The sequence below is a fragment of the Python bivittatus genome, unplaced genomic scaffold (genome assembly GCF_059951505.1).
Source record: "Python bivittatus isolate LINGU-HERP-01145 unplaced genomic scaffold, Pbiv_v1 ctg000700_np1212, whole genome shotgun sequence".
In the NCBI taxonomy this organism is placed as follows: domain Eukaryota; kingdom Metazoa; phylum Chordata; class Lepidosauria; order Squamata; family Pythonidae; genus Python; species Python bivittatus.
The window spans coordinates 36,962,163-36,986,913 of record NW_028277098.1 but is presented as its reverse complement, the minus strand read 5'-3'; the positions used below and the strand labels follow the sequence as shown (position 1 = coordinate 36,986,913).

The following is a 24,751-nucleotide window of genomic DNA, read 5'->3' as shown; positions in this document are numbered from 1 at the left end:
CAAACAAATGCTAGCTGATGCTTGCTGGTGCTTCCTGGCTGCTGCGGTTTGCAGGGGGGGGGGTGGCTGGGGTGGCTGATGCTTCCAGGGGCCACTTCATGCTGCACTGCAACTCAGGGGCTTTTTACAGCCCCAGAGCTGCGTGGTTCTGGGGCTGCTTGCCACCCCGCAAGGCAGGGTGCAGGGCAGTCAAAAGGGCAGAGATTGGGGGAGGAGATAGGTGGGTGCGGGGAGTTGGAGACAGTCCCTTACCTTACTGAGGGACCAAGCCCAGAATGGCTTGGATTGGGGTGGGTCCTCGGCTAACAACTGATGGAATTTGCTTAACGATGGCAATGGGGAATGCCGGGATTGCTGTCACTAAGTGGTGCAGTCATGTGATGTCTCACTTTACGATGACTGCATTGTTTAGTGACGGAAATTCCGGTCCTAATTGTGGGGGACCGGATACCTGTAAAGAAGTGTCTGGTTATCCCTTTACTTGCTTTTGACTAATGCAGCATTTTAGCACTTCATTATCCTCTCCATTTGTGATGCCAGAAATCTAGTCTGCAAGTGAGAAGATTAACTAATGGCTGAACTCACCTAAACAATAAGCCAAGAGCTGAACGACAGGCACTGGTCAGTTTATACAAGTTAAAAGATTGCATTAAAACAGATTATGCCAGGTATGCCTACTGAAAAAAATATGTTCAAGGCCAACTTACCCAATACTGTAGGAAGCACTATTTTGCCATTTAATGTATTGGGTGATATAGTAAGCTGTCGAGAATCATTTGACTGTAGTGGGTAACAAATGAAAAACATTGATGCATAATGAGGTTTGTGATATCTAATCAAATATTGAGGATTAACTTCTAATCATTACTTTAAAAAAAATCCTTATATTTTCCCACATAAGAGACTGAGCCTTTATGTATTTATTTAGAGATAGTCACCATTCTGTTCAAAATTGTGTTTTCTTTCAGGAAGTACATAGAATTGTAACTTCGGTTGCCTGATTTGTAAAAATACCAGGATAATCAAACAGAACTGATTCTGAGCAGTTATTGATTGTATACTCCATGAATATGTTTGTTCTTTGAGAAAGGGAAATTAGGACAAGTGAACCAATTGCTAGTTTTTTGTTGCTGTTGCTCTAACAGTAAGCTATCGAGTTTCTTGACATGACACAATGCAGTATTTAATGTTGCTTCCCCGCACATAGCATTTCTTAATTTTTTTATTGCCAGTTTATTCTTTACATCTACTTAGGACCATGACTTTTAAGGAATGACGGGGGCATAGTTTACCAAGGCTATTTTTGTCAATACATTATCCAAAAGTATACAAATCATTCCTCTGTATTAAAAGGTTATTTAAAATGATTGTCCCTGCATCTACATTTAATGCAGTTAAATGCACTACAGTTTTGTAGTGTAATATTTTCAGAAGATAGTTGTCATTTGTGTATGCAGTATTAAAATGTAGTGGATATTTTCCCAGGAAGAAAATGTGGCTCATGCTTTTGGTGTCATAATGAGAAACATGAAAGAGTTTCAGAGAATTAATGCAGTTATCAGGAATGTAAAAACTCTAGATAAAATTGTCCAGGACAGTTATGTTTGGATAATCCAACAGTTGTTTCAGATACCTGAATTTTGGGATAAAGATTCTTTGAGACATCAATAGGATTTTTAAATCACAGGATTATCTTGGTTTCATATGAACTTAAAATTGAGTCTCTGTCAATGTTTAATATTGATTTGGTTCCTATTTGAAAAAAATATTGAATAAATGCATTTTTCTTTATCAATAATAGCAAACATACACTTCTGTATCATCCAAGTAATTAATTATCGTGGATCCAATTTCATGTTTCTAATGTTTGTGCTACTATTATTGAATACTGAGAAATGTGTACACTCTTTTCATATAAACATGTAATAATTGAAAATACATAAGACAATCTGTGATTAAAATACAGCATTTTTTTTACTAATTTCAACATGTCCTAAATTGTCCCTTTCCTGAGATATCCATTCTATCTCACTGGCATGTGGTTTTGATAAATGCACATGGAAACCTCTGTATTATTCTACCTTTTCTCTCCTGATCTGAATTCAACTTGTTATCACTGATGTTAATTTTTACCTTTTGGCAGGTTATCGGGCAATGCTTAAGAATTATGAAGCAACAAAGTTACCAGATAGCATCCCTGCAACAGTCTTCTCTTCCTGTCTTAAGAATGTAAGCAAGAAAGCTTGCCTATAAATGAGCATCTGATTGGGTTGATGTCAGATAATAATATATTAAAGTTGTCAGTAAAATATCGTTATGACATCATTGTATGAAAAGTACTTGGATTTAACAAATGTTTATATGTCAGTCTTCAGTCATGTGTTTTTCTTGTCTGTATGCTGTAGGTAAAAGTACAGACGCTCTCAAGTCAACCCTGACTCCTGTGATCACAGTGACACGTCCGTATGTGTTTTTGGCAACAGTGGAGAAGAAAAGCCACTGCCTTCTTTCAAGATGTACTTTTTACTTCCCAGTGTAATTCTATTGTTAGGACACTATTATATAGCATTTATATAACCAAGAAATTAAGTTTTTTTTTAAAGTCTCCAAGATTTAAAGCAGCTTACACTAAATGTTTTCAGCTTTGAAAAAAATCCCAAAATTCCAAAGACTAGCATTCAGCAATTCACCCCCACAATAGATTAACCAGTTAAGCCAGAAGTTCAAAGTGTATTTGCTAGAGTACAGCAGTACATTTTTTAAGGGGATCTTCTCACATCCTTTAGCCAACTGATGTAAAAACCCTGCTTCTAGCTGTAAAGGTTTTCAGTTCTCAGAGTTCATACAAAATAAACTCTGACTATATAGATATTCAAATCTGAAGATAGGGACGGGCTATCTTCAGTCGAAGATATGGAGGGACTGAATATTTTTTTAAAAGTAAATGTTCACATTTTATATAGTGTGTATTAGACAATCATTTGTAAAATAAAGATGTTTAAATTATCAGAGAGATCAAATTCAAAATACCCTTTTCCCTGATAAGTGGCAAAAATGCAAATTATTTCATTCTAATTTTTTAAAAAATAAATTGTTATCTTCAAATATTAAAATATAAGCAAAGATAGGAATCTCAGCTGGTTCCAAAACAATTATTTGCTGAATACCTATTTCTCATCGCTCACTACTTAATCTACCAGCGTTCAAGGTTATTTGCTGTGTTTCTCCCATGTTCCATCACCAAATAATTTTAACCATTTTAAATTTTAAATATTCATCTGAAGTTTACTGAGACTAAAATGCTGATGCTGTTAATCAGCATCTACTAATTACTTTTGCTTACCCTTATTTTATTTACAGTACATTACAATCGCAAAAGCATTCTTAAAAATGGACACTTCCTTAAGTATTAAAATATTTAAATTGGGCCTCAGTGTAGGAAGTTCTTAATGTTAAACTAATTTTGCAAATCACTGGCAGATAATTAGAAGGATGCTTTATGTTGTTTTGTACACATTGGATTAAAAAGAAAGATTTAAATGTATTGAAGACAGACATCATGCTCTATTGAAGAGACCATGGAAAGTAACTGGAATATTTATGTCCACTTCTGCCCTGGCAACTTCACTCATATTCTTTGCATTCAAGATCAAAAGGTAGGCAGGTTTTGGTCCACTGCCAGGGTTGATGACTATGCTCAGGACAATACCTGTACCAAAAATAAATGCAAATTACATAAGCAAAGAAGCACAAAAGCTTCAGCAGAAAGATTTGTTCAAATCTGAAAATACAATGATTCAGGACCACAATAATTTTTCCATTATTCCACCAGGGAATATTTGGTGGGTATAAACCAAGTTTTTTGCCGATTCTTTTCATATTTATAGAGCCAAATTTGGACAGAGAATTTTTCTAAACTTCAGTAAAAATGTTATAACGTTACCATCATCCTCCTCCATAGCTTCTGGGTGAGAAACAAAGATTGGTTCAGAGGGATATGCATCTGGTTCTTGCCACACCCATGTCTCTCTAGTTTTCACATTCATTTTGCAAAGCTGGAAAAAGATAAAAGATTTTCATAAAAAAAAAAAAAGCATTAGGCTATAAAGGCTGGTAAAACAGTCAAATGTGTCAACTACTAGGATGCGCAAATCATTCTGAACTCTAAACCTTCCAATCTTAAAATGGCAATTTTGAGTGTTTTGAACATGAAATAAAATAAGTATTTCAAGAGTTTTATTAAAAAATCAAAACAAAATGTGGATCTTTTAAGTGACAGCATTTCAGATTTTCTAAGCACTCTGATTGGGCTGTTATTTTCTGGCTTATGATTGGGTTGAGTTTTTTCAAAGTTTTTCAGAGTAGCTGGTACAGTAGCAGGGACTAGTCATATTCCTGTTGTTATTGGTTTAGAATTGATGAGATGAATGGAAGTGGAGTGTTGAAAGAAGCAGTTAAGCATATAGTCAAAGAGAAGACCATTCAGAGCTGTACGCTTGATAAATTACAGGTTTTTTAAAAAAAATTGCTATGGAGAAGTTAGGATTTAAGTGGATAGATGTGTAGGTTGCGTATTTTGTGGTTTATTACCTTTGCACAGGTAATGCAAAGGTATGCGTGCACATACATTATTGTACTTTACATATGTGTTGGTAATCCTGCTAAGGTTGGATTGTTAAACTTTGGTCTCCTATGCATTCTCTTGTGTCTTGCTGTTAAAGTGCATTTAAATGAACTGCATTTAAAAATGTAAAGATTGAAGTTTAACTCTGACAGGCCCACTGAGACCGAGTGGCCATGGGTATTTGGCCCACCCAGATCTGGAAATGTTCCACCCTTATTTCTGAATGGGATTGCATTATGCCCTTTGGGACTGGTGCACCACTTAGGGGTCTTCTTGGATTCACAGTTCCTGCTTGAGCAGATGGCAGCTGTGGCCACATGGGCCTTTGCACAGATTCATTTAATGCACCAGTTGTGCCCATATCTGGACTGAGAGGCTCTTAAGACAGTTGCTCATGTTTTGATTACCTCATGTTTGGACTATTGCAATACACTCTACCTGGGGCTGTCCTTGAAGACCACCTGGAAGCTGCAGGTGGCCTTGCCTTGGTATGCCCATGTAACACCTCTGTTCCAGGCTCTGCACTGATCACTAGCAGGCTTCCAGATGCAATTCAAGGTGCTGGTTATCATCTATGAAGTCCTTCGTGGCATAGGGCCTGGTTACTTGAGGGACCACCTATGTTCCATAGTTGCTGCTATGACCCTATATGATCTGGCAGAATTGGCATGAAGCAATGCCACCTTCTCTGTTGCAGTGTCTGCCCTCTGGAATGGCATCACCCCAGATATTCTTATGGACCTCAACCTGATCTTATTTAGATGAGCCCCTAAGACCTGGCTCTTTTCCCAGGACTTGGCCTAGAGAGAATGGCCAGCCCCTTGTGGGTTGTCTGATCTGAGATTATGGTCAGTTTCTCTAGACATTATTTTTGTATTGTACTGTGTGTAAAACAAAATATTGTTTTATTTTAAAATAAAAATTTAAATTTTGTATATTGTATGTCACCCTGAGTCACAATTGAGTTAGGCAGCTTATGAATTGAATTGAACTAAATTGAATTGAAATAAGGTATAGGATGGAACCACAACAATATAATAAAGTGATGGGGAGATGTCACTTTGATTTGATTGCTCTATATTGAAAGTGAAAATTCAGCCTTACAAAAGTCTCATAATCTTTTGTAGAATATGTATTATTCTAGCATCTAAAAAGAATAAGTACTATACTTTCTACAAGTATAGGCCAGATTTGGCCCAGTACACAAAACAGGCAGGTCAGAATTGGCTAGATGTTTAAAGGCTTTTGTACAGCAAGCTCAGGGGTGAATTTTAATGCAAGTCTCAGAAGGCATAAAGTCTCTTTTTATCGAAGCATGAAACATTTGCATCTGTTCATTTGGGCAAATACATTGTATTTTCTTGATAGTTTGAGTGCAGGAGCAGGTTGGGCTGGGCTGAACTGAGCAATGCTGTTTGAATGGAAGTCTATTAAAGAGCAAGGCTTTATGTGAAACTCAGTCTGTTCACATTATGGTATCTATACCCACATGCCTCTTTAAGGATAAAGTCATTGGAGCTGGGACTGCTGTCAGTATACTGTGACCTTGGAAGAAAGCCTTTTTATATAGTTGCTACCTATGGACTAAACACTTGTGGGTGTGTTTATTCCTATAATAAATATAGGCATCCAGAGTTGGCTTTGCAAAGTATGTATAACTCTCTCTCAGCATCCCATGGAAAATGTTCCTCTTTCCAATAATCTTTTTTTTTCTGTTAAACTGGAATTGAAAGTAAGTCCAGTAGGAACCTGAACAGCAAAAAAAGCTGTCAAAGACGATGCATTCAGCTTTGCTATCTTGTATATTCCTATCACTGCTGGCACGAGCCATGTGAAAGTATTTGGAATTGCACTTTTCTTTGCCTTTTTGCAAAAACAAATTTAGTCTATTAATACGTAATACTTACTCTGTCTGGCACAAAATGATTCAATCCAAGACCATATACATATGTATAAGGTTTCCCGGAATATTTTGCATAGTTTATTTGTGGAAACTCAAAAGCTATAAGGCAAAACAAACACATTTAGTTGGTTCCTTGTATTTGCTAGGATGTTCTTGTTGCTTTTTGCTAAGATTAGTCTTACCTTGTCGTGGCCCTGAAAAAATAACTTCTGGATCCAGCCAGATGGTATCATCACTGTGCAGAATTGCTGTTGCTGTTGTATTAGGCAATGTGATTAGATTTTTTCCTGTATCAGCCTAGAATATTCCCCCCCCCCCAAAAGAAAGTAAGAAAAAACATCCATTCTATGCTGTTCAACATTTTTCAACATTCCACCTTCTTCCAACAATGTAAGTAAAAGATCTCAGAATCTATTTTTTTTAGTCTTGATTTTAAGAGGGGAAACTGAAATGCTACTTCAATAGTGTTCTCCCAAAGCATCTTTTTTTATTATTCCTGTACAGTATAAGTAAATGCCTCTTGTCCTTTGGGAAAATATAAAATATTGCACTTGAAGATAATGTTCCAAATAAGTGTAACATCTGAACATTAACTCACCCCCAACCAGCCCAATGTGCATTGCATTCTCCATGAAGTCCTTGCTTGTGAATATCTATACACATTACATGTGCAAAATATTGGTCTTCTTTCCAATATATAATATTTAACTTTTACCTTCTCAATATTTAGGGGGAGGACATACCGCCGAACTTCAGGTTGAGGAGCTTTTTGTGCATTTTTCTTCACTTCTTCCCAGTTTTCTCGTAAATTGGCTAAGTATAAGTAATTGTAAACAAATTCATATCTGTAGAGGAATAAAAGGCATCAGCTTCTAAATGAACAGGTCATGGGATCTAACCTAACAGTTACCTATTTGACTATGGCAGAATAAATAAGACAGTGATGAATTAAATTTCCTTGAAAGTTCTGGGCCACTGAAATGCATTTGCGAAAAAATTATGCAAGTTATCACTGTATGTCAATTTATATCCACAGTGAATGGCACCCAATTCAAGTGCAGATATAAAAATGTAGCTACAAGCACATTAATAAAACAACTAGCACTATCCAAGTCAGGGACTTTTTCACTATCCATGGGCATTCCATGAAAAGTCAAATAAATTTATTTGGTTGAATTCTTTGCCAGCACAGCATTATTCTATGTATGCTTACACACAGTCTATGTTTCTCACCCTTAAAAAGAAAAAGTGACTTTTAACAAATGTCACTTACACTATTAAGAATAAATTTTAGCTTGTATTCAGACAGACTTCCATATTATAGCTGGAAAAGGGAGACTGGGACTGACACTAGTCCTCTATTCATGTAGTTCCTTTGTTTTTTCCTGTGTGTGTGTGCAACTAAATGAATTACTTCTTGGCTTTATTGTGATTCATTTGAACAGAATAATAAACTAATGTGTTCATCCCTGAAAGCAATCTGTTATGCTGCAGATATATGAAGATAGGATGGTTGAAAGCAGTTGAGCACATAGAATTCACAAGCTAGTCTTCTGAACCTAACGTTCTTCAGATATATCCTCAGCCTTTGCTAGGAGATTATGGGACTTGGAGTCCAATAACTAGGTTAGAAAGATTGCTCCAAATTACAGTTGGTTTTCTATATATGTAGGTTTTATAGTACCTACCCTTTCCATGTACATAAATCCACAACAAGAAATCCATTATCTTCATAAGTGTTAATATGATGAAAAAGGTTAAAAGGTGAAGTTCTATATTTGATGTTGAGGTATTTCCCTTTTTTCTTGTCAGCTACATGCATCCATACCTACAAAAGTTAATATTATTAAACCATGTGAAATAATAAAACTACAGTGGTACCTCTACTTACGAACTTAATCCGTTCCGTGACTCTGATCGCAAGTCGAATTGGTCGCAAGTCGAAGTAAATTTTCCCATAAGGTTCAATGTAATTACCGTTAATCCATTCCGGCGTCCGCAGACCACGCATTGGGTGGAAAAACGGCCACTGACCACGCAGCAGGGCGGAAAAAATGGCCGCGGACCACGTGTCAGGAGCGGAAAAATGGCCGTGGACCACGTGGAATGGGCGGAAAATGGCCGCGGACCACGTGGAACGGGTGGAAAATGGCCACGGACCATGTGGAATGGGCAGAAAATGGCTCGTAAGTTGAGGCAAGTTCGTAAGTAGAGGTAAATTTGGGGGGCTGGAGCTAATCGTATCTTGAAAATTTCGTAAGTAGGGCCGTTCGTAAGTAGAGGTACCACTGTATATTCCTTTTTTCTGTGTCTGTGTGTGTGCGCGCATGCACACACAGACATACATACACAGAGAGAGGTAGATAGGGCAAAAGGACTAATAATTATTGTTTAATGCGATACAAATTGTTAAATAATTATTTAATGAATACAAATTATTTAATGATACAAATTGTTAAATACTTATTATTTAATATGAATTTATTAATGTAATAAATTAGAGAACACTTACCCCCATCTTTTCATTTGACTCAAAACAGTCCATGTAGTTAGCTCCCCAAAGACTCCAGGAAGAAAGAAACTTGAACAAATTAATTTTCACTGGAGTTTCCACAAACACAATGTAATTTGGAGTTAGCCCAAAACTGTTCAGAAAGATAGTTAATTGTATATAATATGGCATAGCATTTTGCATATGTAAATGACATTCAACATTTAGCTATACATTTTAAAAATGTCAAAAGTTTATTTTCTTTCTTTTTGCTACTTGTTAGATTTAATGTGTCAGTGTCAAATTTGAGCTCAATAAACACTGTTTTATTATGTATGTGACAAGAATGCTTGGCTAGAAGTAGCTGTCTTCAAATCTGGATTTTTTGCATAAAGTCTGGGTGGGTGGTGCATCTTTGTAGCTGGGTGATGTCCTGCCAGTGCTGGAGGGTCTTCCCTCACCTTAAAGGAGCAGGTTCACAGCTCGGGGGTATCTTAGATTCATTGTTGACAGTAGAGGTCCAGGTAGCCTCAGTGGCACAGAGTGCCTTTCATCAGGTTCAGCTGATTTACAAACTGCAACTTTACCTGGATAGAGACAGCCTCACAACAATTATTCATTATCTGGTCATTTCCAGGTTGGATTATTGCAAAACATTGTACATGGAGCTGCCATTGAAAACGGTCTGCAAACTTCCATTAGTTTGGACTAGAGCAGCTAGACTGCTCACTTACAATACAATGATTTTAGGCCAGTACTTCACTAAACACAATGACTGCTGGTCCATTTCTGGGCCAAATTTCAAAGTGCTGGCTTTAAAGACTTAAACAGCTTAGAACCAGGTTATTTGAATGAGCAACTTCTCCATTATGTACCTACCTGGACTTTAAGCTCATCTAATGAGGTCCCCCTCCAAGTGAGGTGAGTCTCTACAAGAGAAAGAGCTCGACTGGTGCCCATGTTAGTGTCGTGGCGGTACCAGGTAAAGACATTTTTATTTTCCCAGGGTATCTTTAATTGTATTTTAATTGTATCTTGTATTTTAAAATTGTATTTTAATGCATATTGTTTTGTTTCTCCGTGACTGTCTTGCTCCTGCCCAGTTTGGATGTAGTCTTTATTTTGTACAGTATTTTATTTGATTTTATTATATATGTTTTAATTTGAATTGTATTTTGGGGGGTGTTTTATTCTAAACCAACCAGAGAGCTTTGGCTATTTTAAAATTTAAATAAAAGAAGTTTTAAAATGTATATAAAAGAAATGATAAATAAAAGAAATTAACAATATTTTATAAAGCTCTGCCTAAAGTATTTAAATCAGTCTTTTTGAGAAGTTGCCTTTTACCTGTGCACATAAGATGGTTTGAATCTGTCACTGCAAGGAAACTGAACTACCACTTCACATTTTGTCACTGGATCTTTCTTATCTGAGAAAGACAAGGAGGTGGCAATATGAGGGGCAATTCATTTATCGGTGTTCACTTGTACAAACCAAGTAATGAGAATTGCATACAAAAACAAGAAAACAGACAATTCAAATGAATAAACAAGCATTCAGAATTCAGATACAAGAATTGGTTCTCTGAACATTGGTTCTGCTGTAATTAAGAAAAGTCTTTTTGATGCTTTTTCAGAAAAAGAAGTCTTCTAAAGTTTTAGCTATGAAAATGTATATGAAGTTGATTTAACCTGCACCTGGAAGGGAGAAACATACTGTGATATTAGCAGCTGCTGCTTGGAAGCGAACAGACCTGCTTGCAGGGGAGGTATCCTTATAATATTATAAGCAAGAGAAAAATTCTTTCCGAAGCAGTTGCCAATATTATAAACTGTTCCATCATTTTCGATGTGGGGGTGTGCTGTTACCCCGTTGACTGAAACGTATTTGCTGATATCCACCTGAAGAATATAACAGAAAAGTAATTTCAGGGGACATTTATCATCAACAAAATGCACTCATTATAAATATATTACATTGTGATTGAAGAATGTATTTTGTGATTTTAAATAAAACATATATACTAATTTGATTATCCTTAAACAATTTGTATTTTGTCAATTTAAAGAAAACATACATACTACAGTAGTTTGCTTATCCTTATAAAATGACACTGTGTGCAAAAGTGAGGAGTCTGCTGACTTTGAGGGGAATCTCAAATGGTGGGAAAAGAAAACCTCCAAAACACTTCAATGAAAACTAAATACTCTTGTGTATAAAATACAGACTGATTATTTAGGTGGAAGTGGAAGACTGGGATATCCTAGAAGACAGCTTAACAGGATTCTTAAACTTTTTTTGTTACAAATCTGTGCACTTGTTTTGCTCAGCAATTCAAAACAAGAACTGTAAATGCTGTTGAGGAATAGCAATGGAGGTGAGATTCTGAACAGCTACAGGTGCAGTTTCATAAATTTAGAGAAGAACATTAATTCTCAATCTAGTTCAGAAGAACAATTTTCACTCAGTGTAAGTAAACAAAATTTATTATAATCATAATTAACCAGCTGCATAATTTTGATTATTACAGAGCAGTAACTGCATTCATTGGCATCCAACACATAGCATTCAGTTGAAATATCTGTTAGATTTTATATATATTTATTCATATTCATTCCTCACTTACTGACCATAATTGGGACCAGCAACTCAATCACTAACTGCTGTGATCACTAAGTAAAACAACATGTAACCTGTGCTGGACTTACATCACTTCTGCTTCTGTCATAAAGTGAATCACCACAGTTGTTAAGTAAGACATCACATAACCACAATTTACAATTTCATTTCTGTGTTTCTCCATTAATTCTGCTTGGAAGCCAGTTGTGAAGCTCACAAATGGCAATCACGTGACTTTGGGATGCTGTGACAGCCATAAATGTGAGGATTGGTTACAAAGCTCTTTTTTTTCAACTGCCGTAACACAAACATGCTGTAAAGATATGCTGCTGAGAGAATGCCTGAGGCAGCAGCAGACATGGGGGAAGTTCAAACAGAAGAGCCATGTCAGGACAAGCCCCTGTATGGGATGTACCATTGACAGATAGCTGAGGCTGACATTGGGAAATCCTACCAGTGGCTGGAAAGGGCTGGACTAAAAGGCAGCACTGAGGCAGTGATCATAGCAGCACAAGAACAGGCACTAAGCACCAGATCCATAGAAGCAGGGGTCTACCACACTAGATAGGACCCAAGGTGCAGATTGTGCAGAGAGGCCTCAGAGACAATCTAACACATAGTGGCAGGGTGTAAGATGCAGGCAGGAACAGTATACGCTGAACAGCACAACCAAGTAGCTGGCATTATGTACGAGAACATCTGCACTTTATGAGCTAGACCCACCCAACTCCAGATGGGAGATTCCACAGAGGGTCGTGGAGAATAACGGCTAAGATCCTGTGGGATTTCCAGATCCAGACAGACAGGCAGGTACTGGCCAATCAACCAGACGTGGTAGAGAAGGAGCAGAAGATAGAGGTGATAGATGTAGTGGTGCCAAGTGACAGCAACTTCAGGAAGGAGGAGTATGAGAAGCTGGAGAAGTACCAGGGCCTGAAGGAGGAACTATCAGGATGTGGAAAGTAAAGACCAAAGTGGTCCCAGTGATGGTAGGAGCACTCAGGGCTGTGACTCCTAAGCTGGGAAAGTGGCTCCAACAGATCCCAGGAACAACATCAGAGCTCTCTGTCCAGAAGAGTGCAGTGCTAGGAACAGCTAAGATACTACACAGAATCCTCAAACTCCCAGGCCTCTGCTGGAGGACCCGAGATTGAAGAAGACAACATACCATCCATAGGGTTTAAAGGGGATTTTTTTTTAATGGTACATACGTATGTATGTATGTATGTATGTATGTATGAAAAAACTTATGTACTTACCTATAATGACTTAAAAAGTAAGTTTAACTGCAAAATAATACATTTTGTAAAGCTCCTTTTCCATTGATAGGTCCAGCCAGCATGGCCAGTATTCAAAATATCTGAAGGATACCAGATTTCCATAGTATATGATAATTCTGCCTTTCAACTGACAACAGCTAGCATGTAACCTATTATATTTATGGACATTATAAAAACTTCAGTTGCAATCAGTTTCCTATGTGCAGATATCTATAAGGGATATCTTAACCTCTCTTAACTTCTGCATATAAATTCTCTTAGGTGCTCTGTTTGAAAAATGAGCCCAGGGTATATATAGAAACAGACAAACACATACAATGGAACTGGAATAATCACCACTGCAGATAATATGCTACATAAGAGGCTTCAGTGAAGCTGCTATTTAAATTTTCCAGTGCATGTTCTCACAGCAAATAGACTAAACCATGTTCAAAAATTAGTGTGAAGAATGTTATATGTGAAAGGGTCAGTATCTTATTCTAATGTTTTGATGGCAGGTTTATCTGATCCTCTGGTACCAACTAGGAGAAAGTCCACCTTTCAATATTAGCTATTGTATATTTATCAGGCTGACCTTCCTGTTAGATTGCCTTGCAGACCTCTGTAAATCTTCCTATAATAAGTTGCAATTCTTCCCACTTTTAATTAATCTCCCTGCCTCTACTTTATAACTGTTCCAAGCCCCAGTCTCTCCCCCTCTCCCCCCATTTCTTCCTCTCCCTAAGTTGAATCACCTCCATCTCTCCACTGGGTCATCCCCAGCCTTTCTACAGTTGCCCCTGCCTTCAGGCAGTGGCAGTAGACTAATCTCTTGACCAGTCAATAGACTTATTTTGACTGGGGGAGTTGCTGCAACTGCTTCAAATACCATAGAAACATTTATTTTCTATTTTGCTCCTTCTACTATCTTTAATTCCTAAGAATGTTTCTGGGTCCGTTTGGGCCCTGGGTATATCCCAGGAAATAAAGGTGGTAGACACCTGGAATAACACACACTATGAATGCAGGAAGAAGAGTTAACTTCTGGAAAAGATGTAGAGAATGGCAGCAAGGATAATTGGGATAGAAGCTAAGTCTTACATGGAGAGATGGAAGACACTTTAGTCTTGAGAGAAGGCAACTGAGAGAGGGTACAATAGCACTTTTGAGATACCTGAAGCAATATCATATGAAAAATAGGTCAGAAGACTTGCTATCTACAGTATCTTCCAAGAGAAGTAGAGGGTGGGCAGCCATTTGTCAGAAATAGTTTCATTTGGATTCCTTCATAGAGTGGGTGGTTGAACTCAATGGCCTAAATAGCCATTGCATCTCTGATTCCATGAAACAGACTGATAAAAATAACATGTGTCAGAAATGTAGTTATCAGGGCTTCCCAAGTGGTAAAATCTTATTTGGTTCTAACATCAATTCTAAATTGGTCTCTGATTGTATTTTTAATAATGCTTTCTGGTGATTTCTTATTGTAGTAAATGAGAATGAGATTGAATGAGATTCCAATCTGCAGATAAATTTAGAATATAGAGCTCTAAGACTCCATATTTCAGTGAAATGCTCTATAAATACTCATTTACTCAGTAATATTCATATTACTATCCCCATTTTAGATGTTCTTTTAATGACACATTATGTGTGCCACTGATACTCATTTCCAGTTTTCATTTGACTGTCTTTATTAAAATACCTTTTTAATTGTTTCCAGATTTTCTGGGTTGATTTTTGTTATGAAGTTTGTCTCAGTACAGGCATAAAAATCTTCTCCCACAGGATACACATTCACCAGGGCATTGTCAGTGATCTCCACACCTTGGAAGTATGAAAAAAATCTGCCAGACACAACCACAAAGAAAGTAGATTATTTCTAGATTGTTGCATAATGCAAAAAGAAGTTTTAGGTTTTCATAATATACCTTTATTTTTTTCACCTGGAAAATATATTCTTGCATGGATCTGGGTAAGCATATGTGCCAAATTCTGTTATAACTATTCTTTTCTCAGTCATTGCCCTTACATAGGCATCAGTCCGGATAAACCTATGAAGAAAGAAGGCGAGATAAGGAGAGCTATAAGATTATGTGCTCTGCTCCACCCTACTTATATTTTACCAGCTTATTTTTCATTTCTATTAATATATTCCAGAGTCATCTTTGTGATGAAACTGGATCACAGGTTCATAAATGAGGCCGATAAGAAACTCCGTCCAACATCTAATATGCAATATGTGGATGGCATGCAATTCTACCTTTTATTTCCTCTCAGTAATCTCAGGGACAGTGTTGCAATACTTAATATGTTCCAGGAAGGACTTTTGGAACTGATGAAGGCAAACAAGTAGAGACTTAATTTGGACAGTTACTAGACTCGCTCAGGAATTAGGAACTGCCCTACCTTCTTTGGGCTGAAAGTGGGAATGCTTGCAATAGAGAAGTTGCATTGACTTCTCCATGAGCCATGTTCTTGCAGGGGTGGCTTTCTTCTTGCAGATATTCATGTTAAATGTGCAAATGCTGCAAGGAAGCAAACATGCAGGGAGCTGCAAGGAAACACTGGTTTAAATAATGTCTGAACAGAGATACTCTGAAAGGAAATATTGATCTGGATAGAGATACAGAAACAGGTTGGATGGGCTGGAATTCTTTTTTAACAATCAAATATTTCTCTTGATAGTCCCCCAATTAATATATGTGGAAACAGGTATCATTGGTCATCAAGGATTTGCCAGCAGAGTCTTTATCTGGAGAAAGTAGTTATGTTACAGTCACAAACAAACTAGACTTCCATAATGCTGTGTCAATAGAGAGTCCAGAAGCTTTAACTAATGCAGTTTTTGTATTCTTGGGAGATGCAAGTCTGTAGGCAGCTTAAAAATTGAGATGGGTGGGGGCATAAAAGTAGACCAAAGCTTTATTTTTAAAAGCAACTCTAAAGGCAGAGAAAAATTAGCGGGAATTGAATTTCCATTGGCCTCCCAATTGGATACAGTCCTGGTAGTATGGAAGGGCTAAACAGTACAGCATGTAACACTAATTCAATATCAGTTGTACTGTGTTAATTTAAAGTTTATGTGATAATCTTTAATCCCTTGGAAACTTAGGGCCTTATTTAAAAGAATACTACAATTATTTAATCATGCTTTGCTCCTACTCTTGTTTCCCCAATAGAATTTATCAAGTTAGGAGAAATAGAGTCTACATGCATTGTCTCAAACCTTTCCCAACATAGGAAACTTAATATCAGTGGATGTCAACTCCTAGCAATCCCAGTCTGGATGGCCACTGCTGCCTTCAGGATGCCTTATCTCAAAGAGCAGTATATAAATATCTTAAATAAATGTTATCTCACAGCTTAGGAACTACTGCAGCATATCTCTATGTTCTGCAGTTCTGTTCTGTTGAAATTCTCGGAAGAAAAAGTACATGACACTTTGGATGTCAGATGTTTGTATATTTTACTTATAGAAGCTTGGATAAGTGGACTGTTGAGATTAACTTTAAAAGAGGTCCTAAGTAGTAGGATGTAGTTCAATCATCCTAAGTATATGATTGGAAGTTGTATGTGTTATTAGAAGCAGTATTGTCAGGCCTAGCCCAAGGAACTCCAGGAGACCATGCAGATTCAGTTCAGCAATGTTTATTAGCTACAACCTCTAGCAAGAATCTTCCCAAACTGAAACTCAGTTCCCACAGTCAGCCAGTGAAAACAGAGTGAATTCCTCAGGGAGGTGCCAGCCTCATCCTCTTATCTCTTCCTCGCCCCTCAGGAGACGAAAGAGGATGTTTCCCTCCCTGAGTGTGGCCTTCATAATTCCATTCCATCACAAGTATGCAAGCAGGCATGGAAGAGGAGTAGCAATGAAATGCTCAGCAATGAATGACAGTTTGAAAATAGAAATGATTTGACAATGAAAAACACAGTCCTGGATTGGGGCAGGATCAGAAAATCAGGTACAGCTGTCATGGAAGAATTATATATTCATTGTTTATGTGCTTTACAATTCTCATATTTCCTCCCTACAGTTTGTGAAACAGATTTTCCTTTTACAGAATGCAAGCAGCCAAAAATTCATATTTGTTTTGGTACAGAATTATTTTTTTAATGTAAATTCAATTTTAATTAAATTGGTAAGGGTGGATGAGTTGCTGGACTGCAGGATGAAGAAAGCAGGCAGAAAGTGTTACTTACCTCCTGTAATAGGTGACATGCCCTTCCTTGAAGTCAAACTTGTGAAGAAGTGCTTGGCCATCAAACAAATGATAAAATGGTTCTGACCCAACTTCAAATAAACCAGGCCCACATCTGAGCAAACTGCCTTTCAGCCAAACTGGAATCTTACCTGTTGTAAACAGAGCAAAATGTATTGGCTAAAAAGTTGAGAAGTAATGGTCCTATTGAAGTTTCACTGTCTGAACTAAAGATACCTATTATATATTGCTACAAACTTGAGGTACATAGGCTTCAGCTCTCATTCTCAGCCAAATAGTGTACAGTACTGAATTCCCAGCACTTCTCACCATTGGTCATGGTGGCTGGAAGTGCAGGATTGACCATCTCTGGGATTGCAAGGCTGGTTATTTGCCCGGTCATCTGCCTGCCTCACAAACCTCCAGCCCGCATCTTTTTGAGATATATTTTAGACTAGTGTTTCTCAATCTTGGCAACTTGAAGATGTGTGGGCTGCAACTCCCAGCATGCTGGCTGGGGAATTTTGGGAGTTCACACATCTTCAAGTTGCCAAGATTGAGAAACACTGTTTCAGATAGTTGAGGGCTGCTTATAAGAACAATAGAAGGTTGCAGCAGGTCTGAGATGGGTATAGACTACTGTATTCTCAAAGCACAGTTTAGGAGTTCTCTTGGATTCTGTGTTAACTGGCTTGGGGGAGATTGTTACCTTGCTATACATTTCTGGCATCCAGACAGGACCACTGTACTATGCTTTTATAGAATCAGAGAATGAAAAGGGACCATTTAGGCCACAAATCCTGCTCAGCCTCTGGTTGCACACAACCAGTGAAGGGAAGCCCACGCTGAAAATGAGCTGAACTAGTTTGAACAGCCTTAAAGAGCTGCCTAACCATTTCTTCACCTCTGAACTTTCCTTTAAGATTTAAATCTCTTGGGATTGAGCTACTCATATCCTTTCAACATTAGCAAGATTAACAACTATAGTCCTTCTCAGGTGTTCCCCCTGTGAGAATAGCTGGGATCTCTGCAACAAATAAGAATCTTTTTTGGCATCCATCTTTATACCATACTGTGTGTGTTTAGAAAAGCTCTAAACCTAAATATTCATTTATGGGGAATGGATACAAAGATGTGTAAGTTTTGCTCTGGAAAACCTGATATCCTCTGCAATTCATTACTTTCTAACATTAGTCCTTTTCAGCTGGCACCTATTGCTTGCCAGGTTAACTTTAACTTTAGCCCACTGATGCACAGGATTTCATTGAATTGCTGCAGAATTTATAGTTAGAACAAGGTATAAACCAAGTTCTTTATTTGTGGAAATAGATTCAGAATTTCAACCATTACATCTAATTGAATAAATTAGTATAGCAATAAAAAGTAGTTTAGGTTTATCCACCTTCATTCCCTCAAATGATCCCCACTTTAACAGGATTGCATTAACACATAGTACAAAACCCTTGTTTTCAAACCAGTCCATATGTTCTGTAAAACTCTGTTCAGATATCAACAAAAGAAAAAACAAACCACATTATAGTTTAGTGTTATGGGTTCAGCTTGATGTTGTCCTAAAATATTGGACTTCAGTTCCCATCAGTCCCAGCCAGCATGGCCCATGACCAGGTATTGTAGGAATGGTAATTTTAAATATCTAGAGAATACCAATCTATCTGCTCTTAATTATGAACCAGGCTTGGCTTTCTATAATAAATTCCACCCATTCATTTTAGTTATCCACATCTTGAAATGATTTCATTTTCATGAAGGCAAATGAAGGCTACAGAAGTTGTAGAAAGGTAAAGATGCCATCAAAGTGAGCTCAACTCATGGTGATTATATGGGCACATCCATACAGTTTTCTTGATAATTGTACAGAAATGATTTCCCATTCCCTTTTCCCAGTCTAGGCTGTAGCCCTGGACTCCTATCCATGTACTAACCAGGGCTGACTGTGCTTAGCTTGCAAGGCACAAACCTGTAACATGAGCAGTTATCGGTGAAGACAGTTCCTCCACAGTCTCAAAAAGCTTCTTGTATCCACCAGCTGGATGCTCAATTCTGCAAGATGTTAAAAAAAGCTAAGGATGATTGATTTAATAGTTTTTCCAATTATTGGATGAAAGTTCAGAAAGGATAGAAGATAAGTGGAGTGAGATCTTGCAAATCTTCTAAGAAAAGTTACTAGTAAGCCTTTTTTTCTTTAGAATAGTGGTTGTGTTTCTAAATACATGTCGGGAACTAAGGGAAGTTTTCAGTGGCAGGAATCTGCATACAGTATAACATTCCTTCAGCATTTTAAAATTATATACTTACATGTGCTACATTTCTTCCTCTTTCTGCAATATTGTAAACACATGAACCCTTCAGTACAATTACTTCTGTAGCCTCATCCTAAGCATTTTTGTTACAATCCAGAGAACCAGGTTTTCAACTATGCTTGCCTAGTGAAGCTTTGGATATACAATTTTGAACAGCAGCAGTTCTCCATAAGTCACTCCACCAGGAAGATTAAAAAATGAAATGTGACATGGGGCTCTGCTATTCAAAGGAGAAAAAAAAGTATTACATCTAAGAGCATCTGAAGTATGATTTTATTATTACATGGAAGTTTAATTCAACAGACTTCTATCAATAGGTTTCATTTCAACAGTTAAAAGTATGGAAATAATTGCTTCTAAATGTCCAGTTTCTCACAATCAATTGAACTTTTACATGTTTTCTTCCATAGAGTTCTTCAGATTCTTAGCACAATGTTTGACAACACACAGGTTTTGTGCCCCAGCTTCTAGAAATATGCTATCTAGCATCATGACCACACTTGCTTGGTCAGCATTAACTCTCTATTCATAGAAAATCCTAGAGGATACTTACTGACTGGACATTTTCTCCCCAGGAAAGGATGGGAATTTTCCTGAGCCAAGCGCAGAGCACAGCAGCAAGAGATTTGTACTGGATATTTATATGAATATTGTCTTACTGATGGAAGCGATTGCTTAAGGAAATGTATGAGCCAATCAGCTTGGCCCCAAGAAACAGAAGTATCTTTCAGCACTCAAATCCTGCTGGAGCTTTATGAGATTTTATCCTGCTGTGGTTTGAATATTTTCCAGGGACCTAAATCCTCATAGCAGAAGTGGATTAGGAAGAAAGGACAAGAGAAAACAAAGAAAGCTATAGTCACACAGTCCGTAACGTGTTCTCCTTGGCACCAGCCCTTTGCTCTATTTCCCAAACTTTCAACTTAGAGACATTGGCATACTGCTAACTCCTAGTTACTCTCTTCTGTTCAATGGAAGGGCTCAGATAAGCACAATAAACAAAAGATTGCAGCATCTAATATTTAATTACTTCTGAGTCAGGTAGCCTGTACAGACTTTTCAACATTATATTACAACATTATTCAACATATATACAGTGGGGCAAAAAAGTATTTAGTCAGCCACCAGTTGTGCAAGTTCTCCCACTTAAAAAGATGAGAGAGGCCTGTAATTTTCATCATAGGTATACCTCAACTATGAGAGACAAAATGGGGAAAAAAATCCAGAAAATCACATTGTCTGATTTTTAAAGAATTTATTTGCAAATCATGGTGGAAAATAAGTATTTGGTCACCTACAAACAAGCAAGATGTCTGGCTCTCATGGACCTGTAACTACTTCTTTAAGAGGCTCCTCTGTCCTCCACTCGTTACCTGTAGTAATGGCACCTGTTTGACCTTGTTATCAGTATAAAAGACACCTGTCCACAACCTCAAACAGTCACACTCCAAACTCCATTATGGCCAAGCCCAAAGAGCTGTCGAAGGACACCAGAAACAAAATTGTAGACCTGCAGCAGGCTGGGAAGACTGAATCTGCAATAGGCAAGCAGCTTGGTGTGAAGAAATCAACTGTGGGAGCAATAATTAGAAAATGGAAGACATACAAGACCACTGATAATCTCCCTCGATCTGGGGCTCCACGCAAGATCTCACCCCATGGGGTCAAAATGATCACAAGAATGGTGAGTAAAAATCCCAGAACCACATGGGGGGACCTAGTGAATGACCTGCAGAGAGCTGGGGCCAAAGTAACAAAGGCTACCATCAGTAACACACTATGCCGCCAGGGACTCAAATCCTGCAGTGCCAGACATGGCCCCCTGCTTAAGCCAGTACATGTCCGGGCCCGTCTGAAGTTTGCTAGAGAGCATTTGGATGATCCAGAAGAGGATTGGGAGAATGTCATATGGTCAGATGAAACCAAAGTAGAACGTTTTGGTCTAAACTCAACCCGTCGTGTTTGGAGGAGAGAGAATGCTGAGTTGCATCCAAAGAACACCATACCTACTGTGAAGCATGGGGGTGGAAACATCATGCTTTGGGGCTGTTTTTCTGCAAAGGGACCAGGACGACTGATCCGTGTAAAGGAAAGAATGAATGGGGCCGTGTATCGTGAGATTTTGAGTGAACACCTCCTTCCATCAGCAAGGGCATTGAAGATGAAACGTGGCTGGGTCTTTCAGCATGACAATGATCCCAAACACACTGCCCGGGCAACGAAGGAGTGGCTTCGTAAGAACCATTTCAAGGTCCTGGAGCGGCCTAGCCAGTCTCCAGATCTCAACCCCATGGAAAACCTTTGGAGGGAGTTGAAAGTCTGTGTTGCCCAGCGACAGCCCCAAAACATCACTGCTCTAGAGGAGATCTGCATGGAGGAATGGGCCAAAATACCAGCAACAGTGTGTGAAAACCTTGTGAAGACTTACAGAAAACGTTTGTCCTCTGTCATTGCCAACAAAGGATATATAACAAAGTATTGAGATGAACTTTTGATATTGACCAAATACTTATTTTCCACCATGATTTGCAAATAAATTCTTTAAAAATCAGACAATGTGATTTTCTGGATTTTTCCCCCCATTTCGTCTCTCATAGTTGAGGTATACCTATGATGAAAATTACAGGCCTCTCTCATCTTTTTAAGTGGGAGAACTTGCACAATTGGTGGCTGACTAAATACTTTTTTGCCCCACTGTATTTTTTCAACTTTTCAGCATATGTATTTCAACACATATAATCTGCCAGCATTCCTTTTGTTGTCCCCTGAGTTCCTTGTTCGCATTTTTTTTAGAATGGGCAAAGGATAAAAGAAAAATGGTTTAAGGTTAGAGTTAGCCCTGGCAAAGACATAAAATATCTACTTCATCCTCCCTTTTAAACCCTCAAGTATTGTCCAAATGCATCATGGTTCATTTAAGGTGTGTGGCTTTTGACATGCTGTGCAAAGCCTAATAACGCTTTCATGCTGATGGAAGCTGCACCCTTCTAATATAGAGCTATATTGGTTTTAGCAATATGGTGATTTTTTGACCTCTAACATTTCTTGTTTTCTTTTCTCAGGTCTAGAATGAAGCCTTTGCCTATTGATTATAGAATATATAAACATGTAGCTTTTTTTTGAAGTCACACAGAAGCCTTCGTTGATCTTCTCAGGGATAACAGTCAATTTGTCGAATGTAATTGATGTTCCTGCTATTGATGGATAGACAGACTTTTTAAATACATATTATAACTTTACTTTTCAACCTAATTTATGGATGTTGGATATGTACACTGCTCAGGGTTGCCAGCAATCACAATAGTATACAAGCCCAACAAAGAAAGAGTTTGCTGATTCAAGGATGAATAACAGTTCAGCTAATATACACTGGTGTGACCAAACAGTTATGACTGGAAAGTACAGAGGAATTGAATAAATTAGTCTTTATAATCACCTTCATTATTCCAATTTCACTTTTAGTTCTGGGTCAGAACAAGAGATTCTTGAATTCAGGAATAAAAAAATAATTGCTATTGTACATGTGGCAGTGAAGCATCTTGATTGGAGGACTTGTACAAGAGCTGCTTTGTTCTCTGAGTAACAGCAGTCCATTTTCTGAGGAAAGGGGAACATTCTGAGTTTGGCTAGGGATTCTAAACCTCCACAAGGGCAACAGAGATTGTATTAGAAAGAGGAATGTTAAAAGCCCATGAGCTAGAAGGTTGAAGGAAGGATCCAAGTTAGGTAATAGAAGGAAAAAGAGGAGCCTAAAGAAAGAAGAGGTGGAGAGAAGCTTAAAGGCAAAAGTAGGCTGAAAGCAAAAAAGGGTATTATATTAAAAAAAAAGTTCAAAAGAAATTTCATAGAAGACAAATAAAAATTGAGTAAGATATTGTGGAATATGAGAGAGGAGTGTAGGTGAGGATGGTCAAGAACCTGGCGAGTGAGAGTGTGAGGGCACATCCAGACTGCTGATTCGATGGACGTTTCTCCAGGTTAGGTGGTGGCACAAATTACTGGCATCATTTGCTCTATTGCTATAGAGTTCCAAGCACAAAAAATATAGCAATTACCTAAGCAGTGAAAAGATGCAGAGCAACTTGCTTTCACTAAAGAGGTAAACTTCCAATCCTTTGTATCAAAAAAGCAGGAAGAAATAAGACAAGTGTTTTGCCACCATGAATTGCCTAAAGCCGTCTCCTTTGAAAGTAAGGTACTTGCTGGAATTCTTGTTTTAATAATCATCTTTCTTCTAATAAAGTAATCAGATCTCCTAAATTGTTGTTTGATTAACTTTTCAGTCTCGACCACAAGGAGGGAAGTCTGACAATAGCAACCCCAACAGGCAGGTCTTCTTCTAGGGCATTGGAGGCCGAGTAACTGCTTGGGCATTAGTGTATATAGGTAGCCCTCATTTAGCAACTGCAATTAGTTCCGCCAAAATGGTTGCTAAGTGAACCATGTGACTGATATACACTGCAGATTGTTGGTGCTGCTGTCTCATTTAGATAAAGTTCTCATGCAGCGCCAGTATTACACTCCGGCATGGGTTGTCAGGTGCAGAAATTTGGGTGTGCGCATTGGTTGGAATATGATTTTTTTTTACTGCTGTTTGCTATTGTTGTATTTGTGAATGGTCACTTAACAAGGCAGTTACTAAACAAGGACTACCTGTACACAGGTCTGAAAGACAGGTTGCTTTTAAAGAGGTCCTGGTCTATCACTTTCTTTAGCAATATGGTTTGGCTGCTGGTGTCATATCAATCCAGCGGCACAAACCAAAATGGCTGTGGAGAAAGGTCAGTGGTGATGGAGAGGAATGGGTATGTCCACAACAACTGCAAGCAGCCAGTAGGAGCAGGACAGATCCCAGCCCAACTGTATCCCCACCTCAATTGCTGCTGAAACCACACAAATTTTACATAGACTTCTGCTGCGAAAAAATGGAAAATGTTACTTCAACATCAAATCAGAAAACCCAGTTAGCTGGCCTTGGCTAGGGTCTGGGAGGAAGGCTGACCTATGAATGTACCCACAGCCAGTACTTGAAGAAATAAAAAACTGATGTAAACATGGAGTTAAACAAGTCAAAGGAGCAAAACATTTAGCTTCCTTGGTGCTACTGCACTGTGACTTAAAGTCAATGAAATCTTAGCCATGAGTGGCAAGGCTAAATGCTTATATATTGCTTTGACCAGCCAGTCAGTAAGCTATTTACAGACATCAGATCTGATCTGCTGTTACCAGCACAACATCTTGCTAGAAATTTATTAAATAAATATATAATTCATATTTAAAACATCTAAATGTAATTTGTGGTTTTTATTCCATTCATAAAAATACTATGCAA

At 38.0% G+C, this 24,751-nt stretch overlaps 2 protein-coding genes across 5 annotated transcripts in view; one reads left to right on the top strand and one right to left on the bottom strand.

The window, feature by feature from the left end:
* LOC103048172 (uncharacterized) overlaps positions 1–11,050 on the top strand; it is a 37,442-nt gene extending 26,392 nt beyond the window's left edge. For 2 of the 4 annotated variants that reach the window (XM_007433577.4, XM_088153248.1), the window contains 2 exons: positions 2,144–2,229; positions 2,406–11,050. In XM_007433577.4, coding sequence (XP_007433639.1) covers positions 2,144–2,229; positions 2,406–2,409 — 90 coding nt within the window. In that variant the 3' untranslated portion in view covers positions 2,410–11,050. Of the gene's footprint in view, positions 1–2,143; positions 2,234–2,405 lie in introns of those variants that run through there. The other 2 variants (XR_015798335.1, XM_088153249.1) reach the window with 2 other exon arrangements.
* Positions 3,558–20,044, bottom strand: RPE65 (retinoid isomerohydrolase RPE65). The gene is made up of 14 exons (XM_007433578.4): positions 19,973–20,044; positions 19,077–19,159; positions 17,100–17,250; positions 14,843–14,950; positions 14,602–14,743; positions 10,772–10,919; positions 10,366–10,447; positions 9,040–9,172; positions 8,216–8,355; positions 7,243–7,372; positions 6,710–6,824; positions 6,532–6,626; positions 3,944–4,055; positions 3,558–3,709 (listed from the first exon to the last, which is right to left on the bottom strand). The coding sequence occupies exons 1-14, from the start codon at positions 19,981–19,983 to the stop codon at positions 3,558–3,560; spliced, it is 1,602 nt and encodes a 533-aa protein (XP_007433640.1). The 5' UTR covers positions 19,984–20,044.
* Positions 20,045–24,751: the final 4,707 nt, after the last annotated feature.

Excerpts from the sequence above, each read along its gene's own strand:
- RPE65 (XM_007433578.4), bottom strand. Across the intron at positions 14,951-17,099 it reads CATGTCACCTATTACAGGAG|GTTTATCCGGACTGATGCCT; the intron begins GTAAGTAACACT and ends CTTTCTTCATAG. Across the intron at positions 14,744-14,842 it reads TGCAAGAATATATTTTCCAG|ATTTTTTTCATACTTCCAAG; the intron begins GTGAAAAAAATA and ends TGTGTCTGGCAG.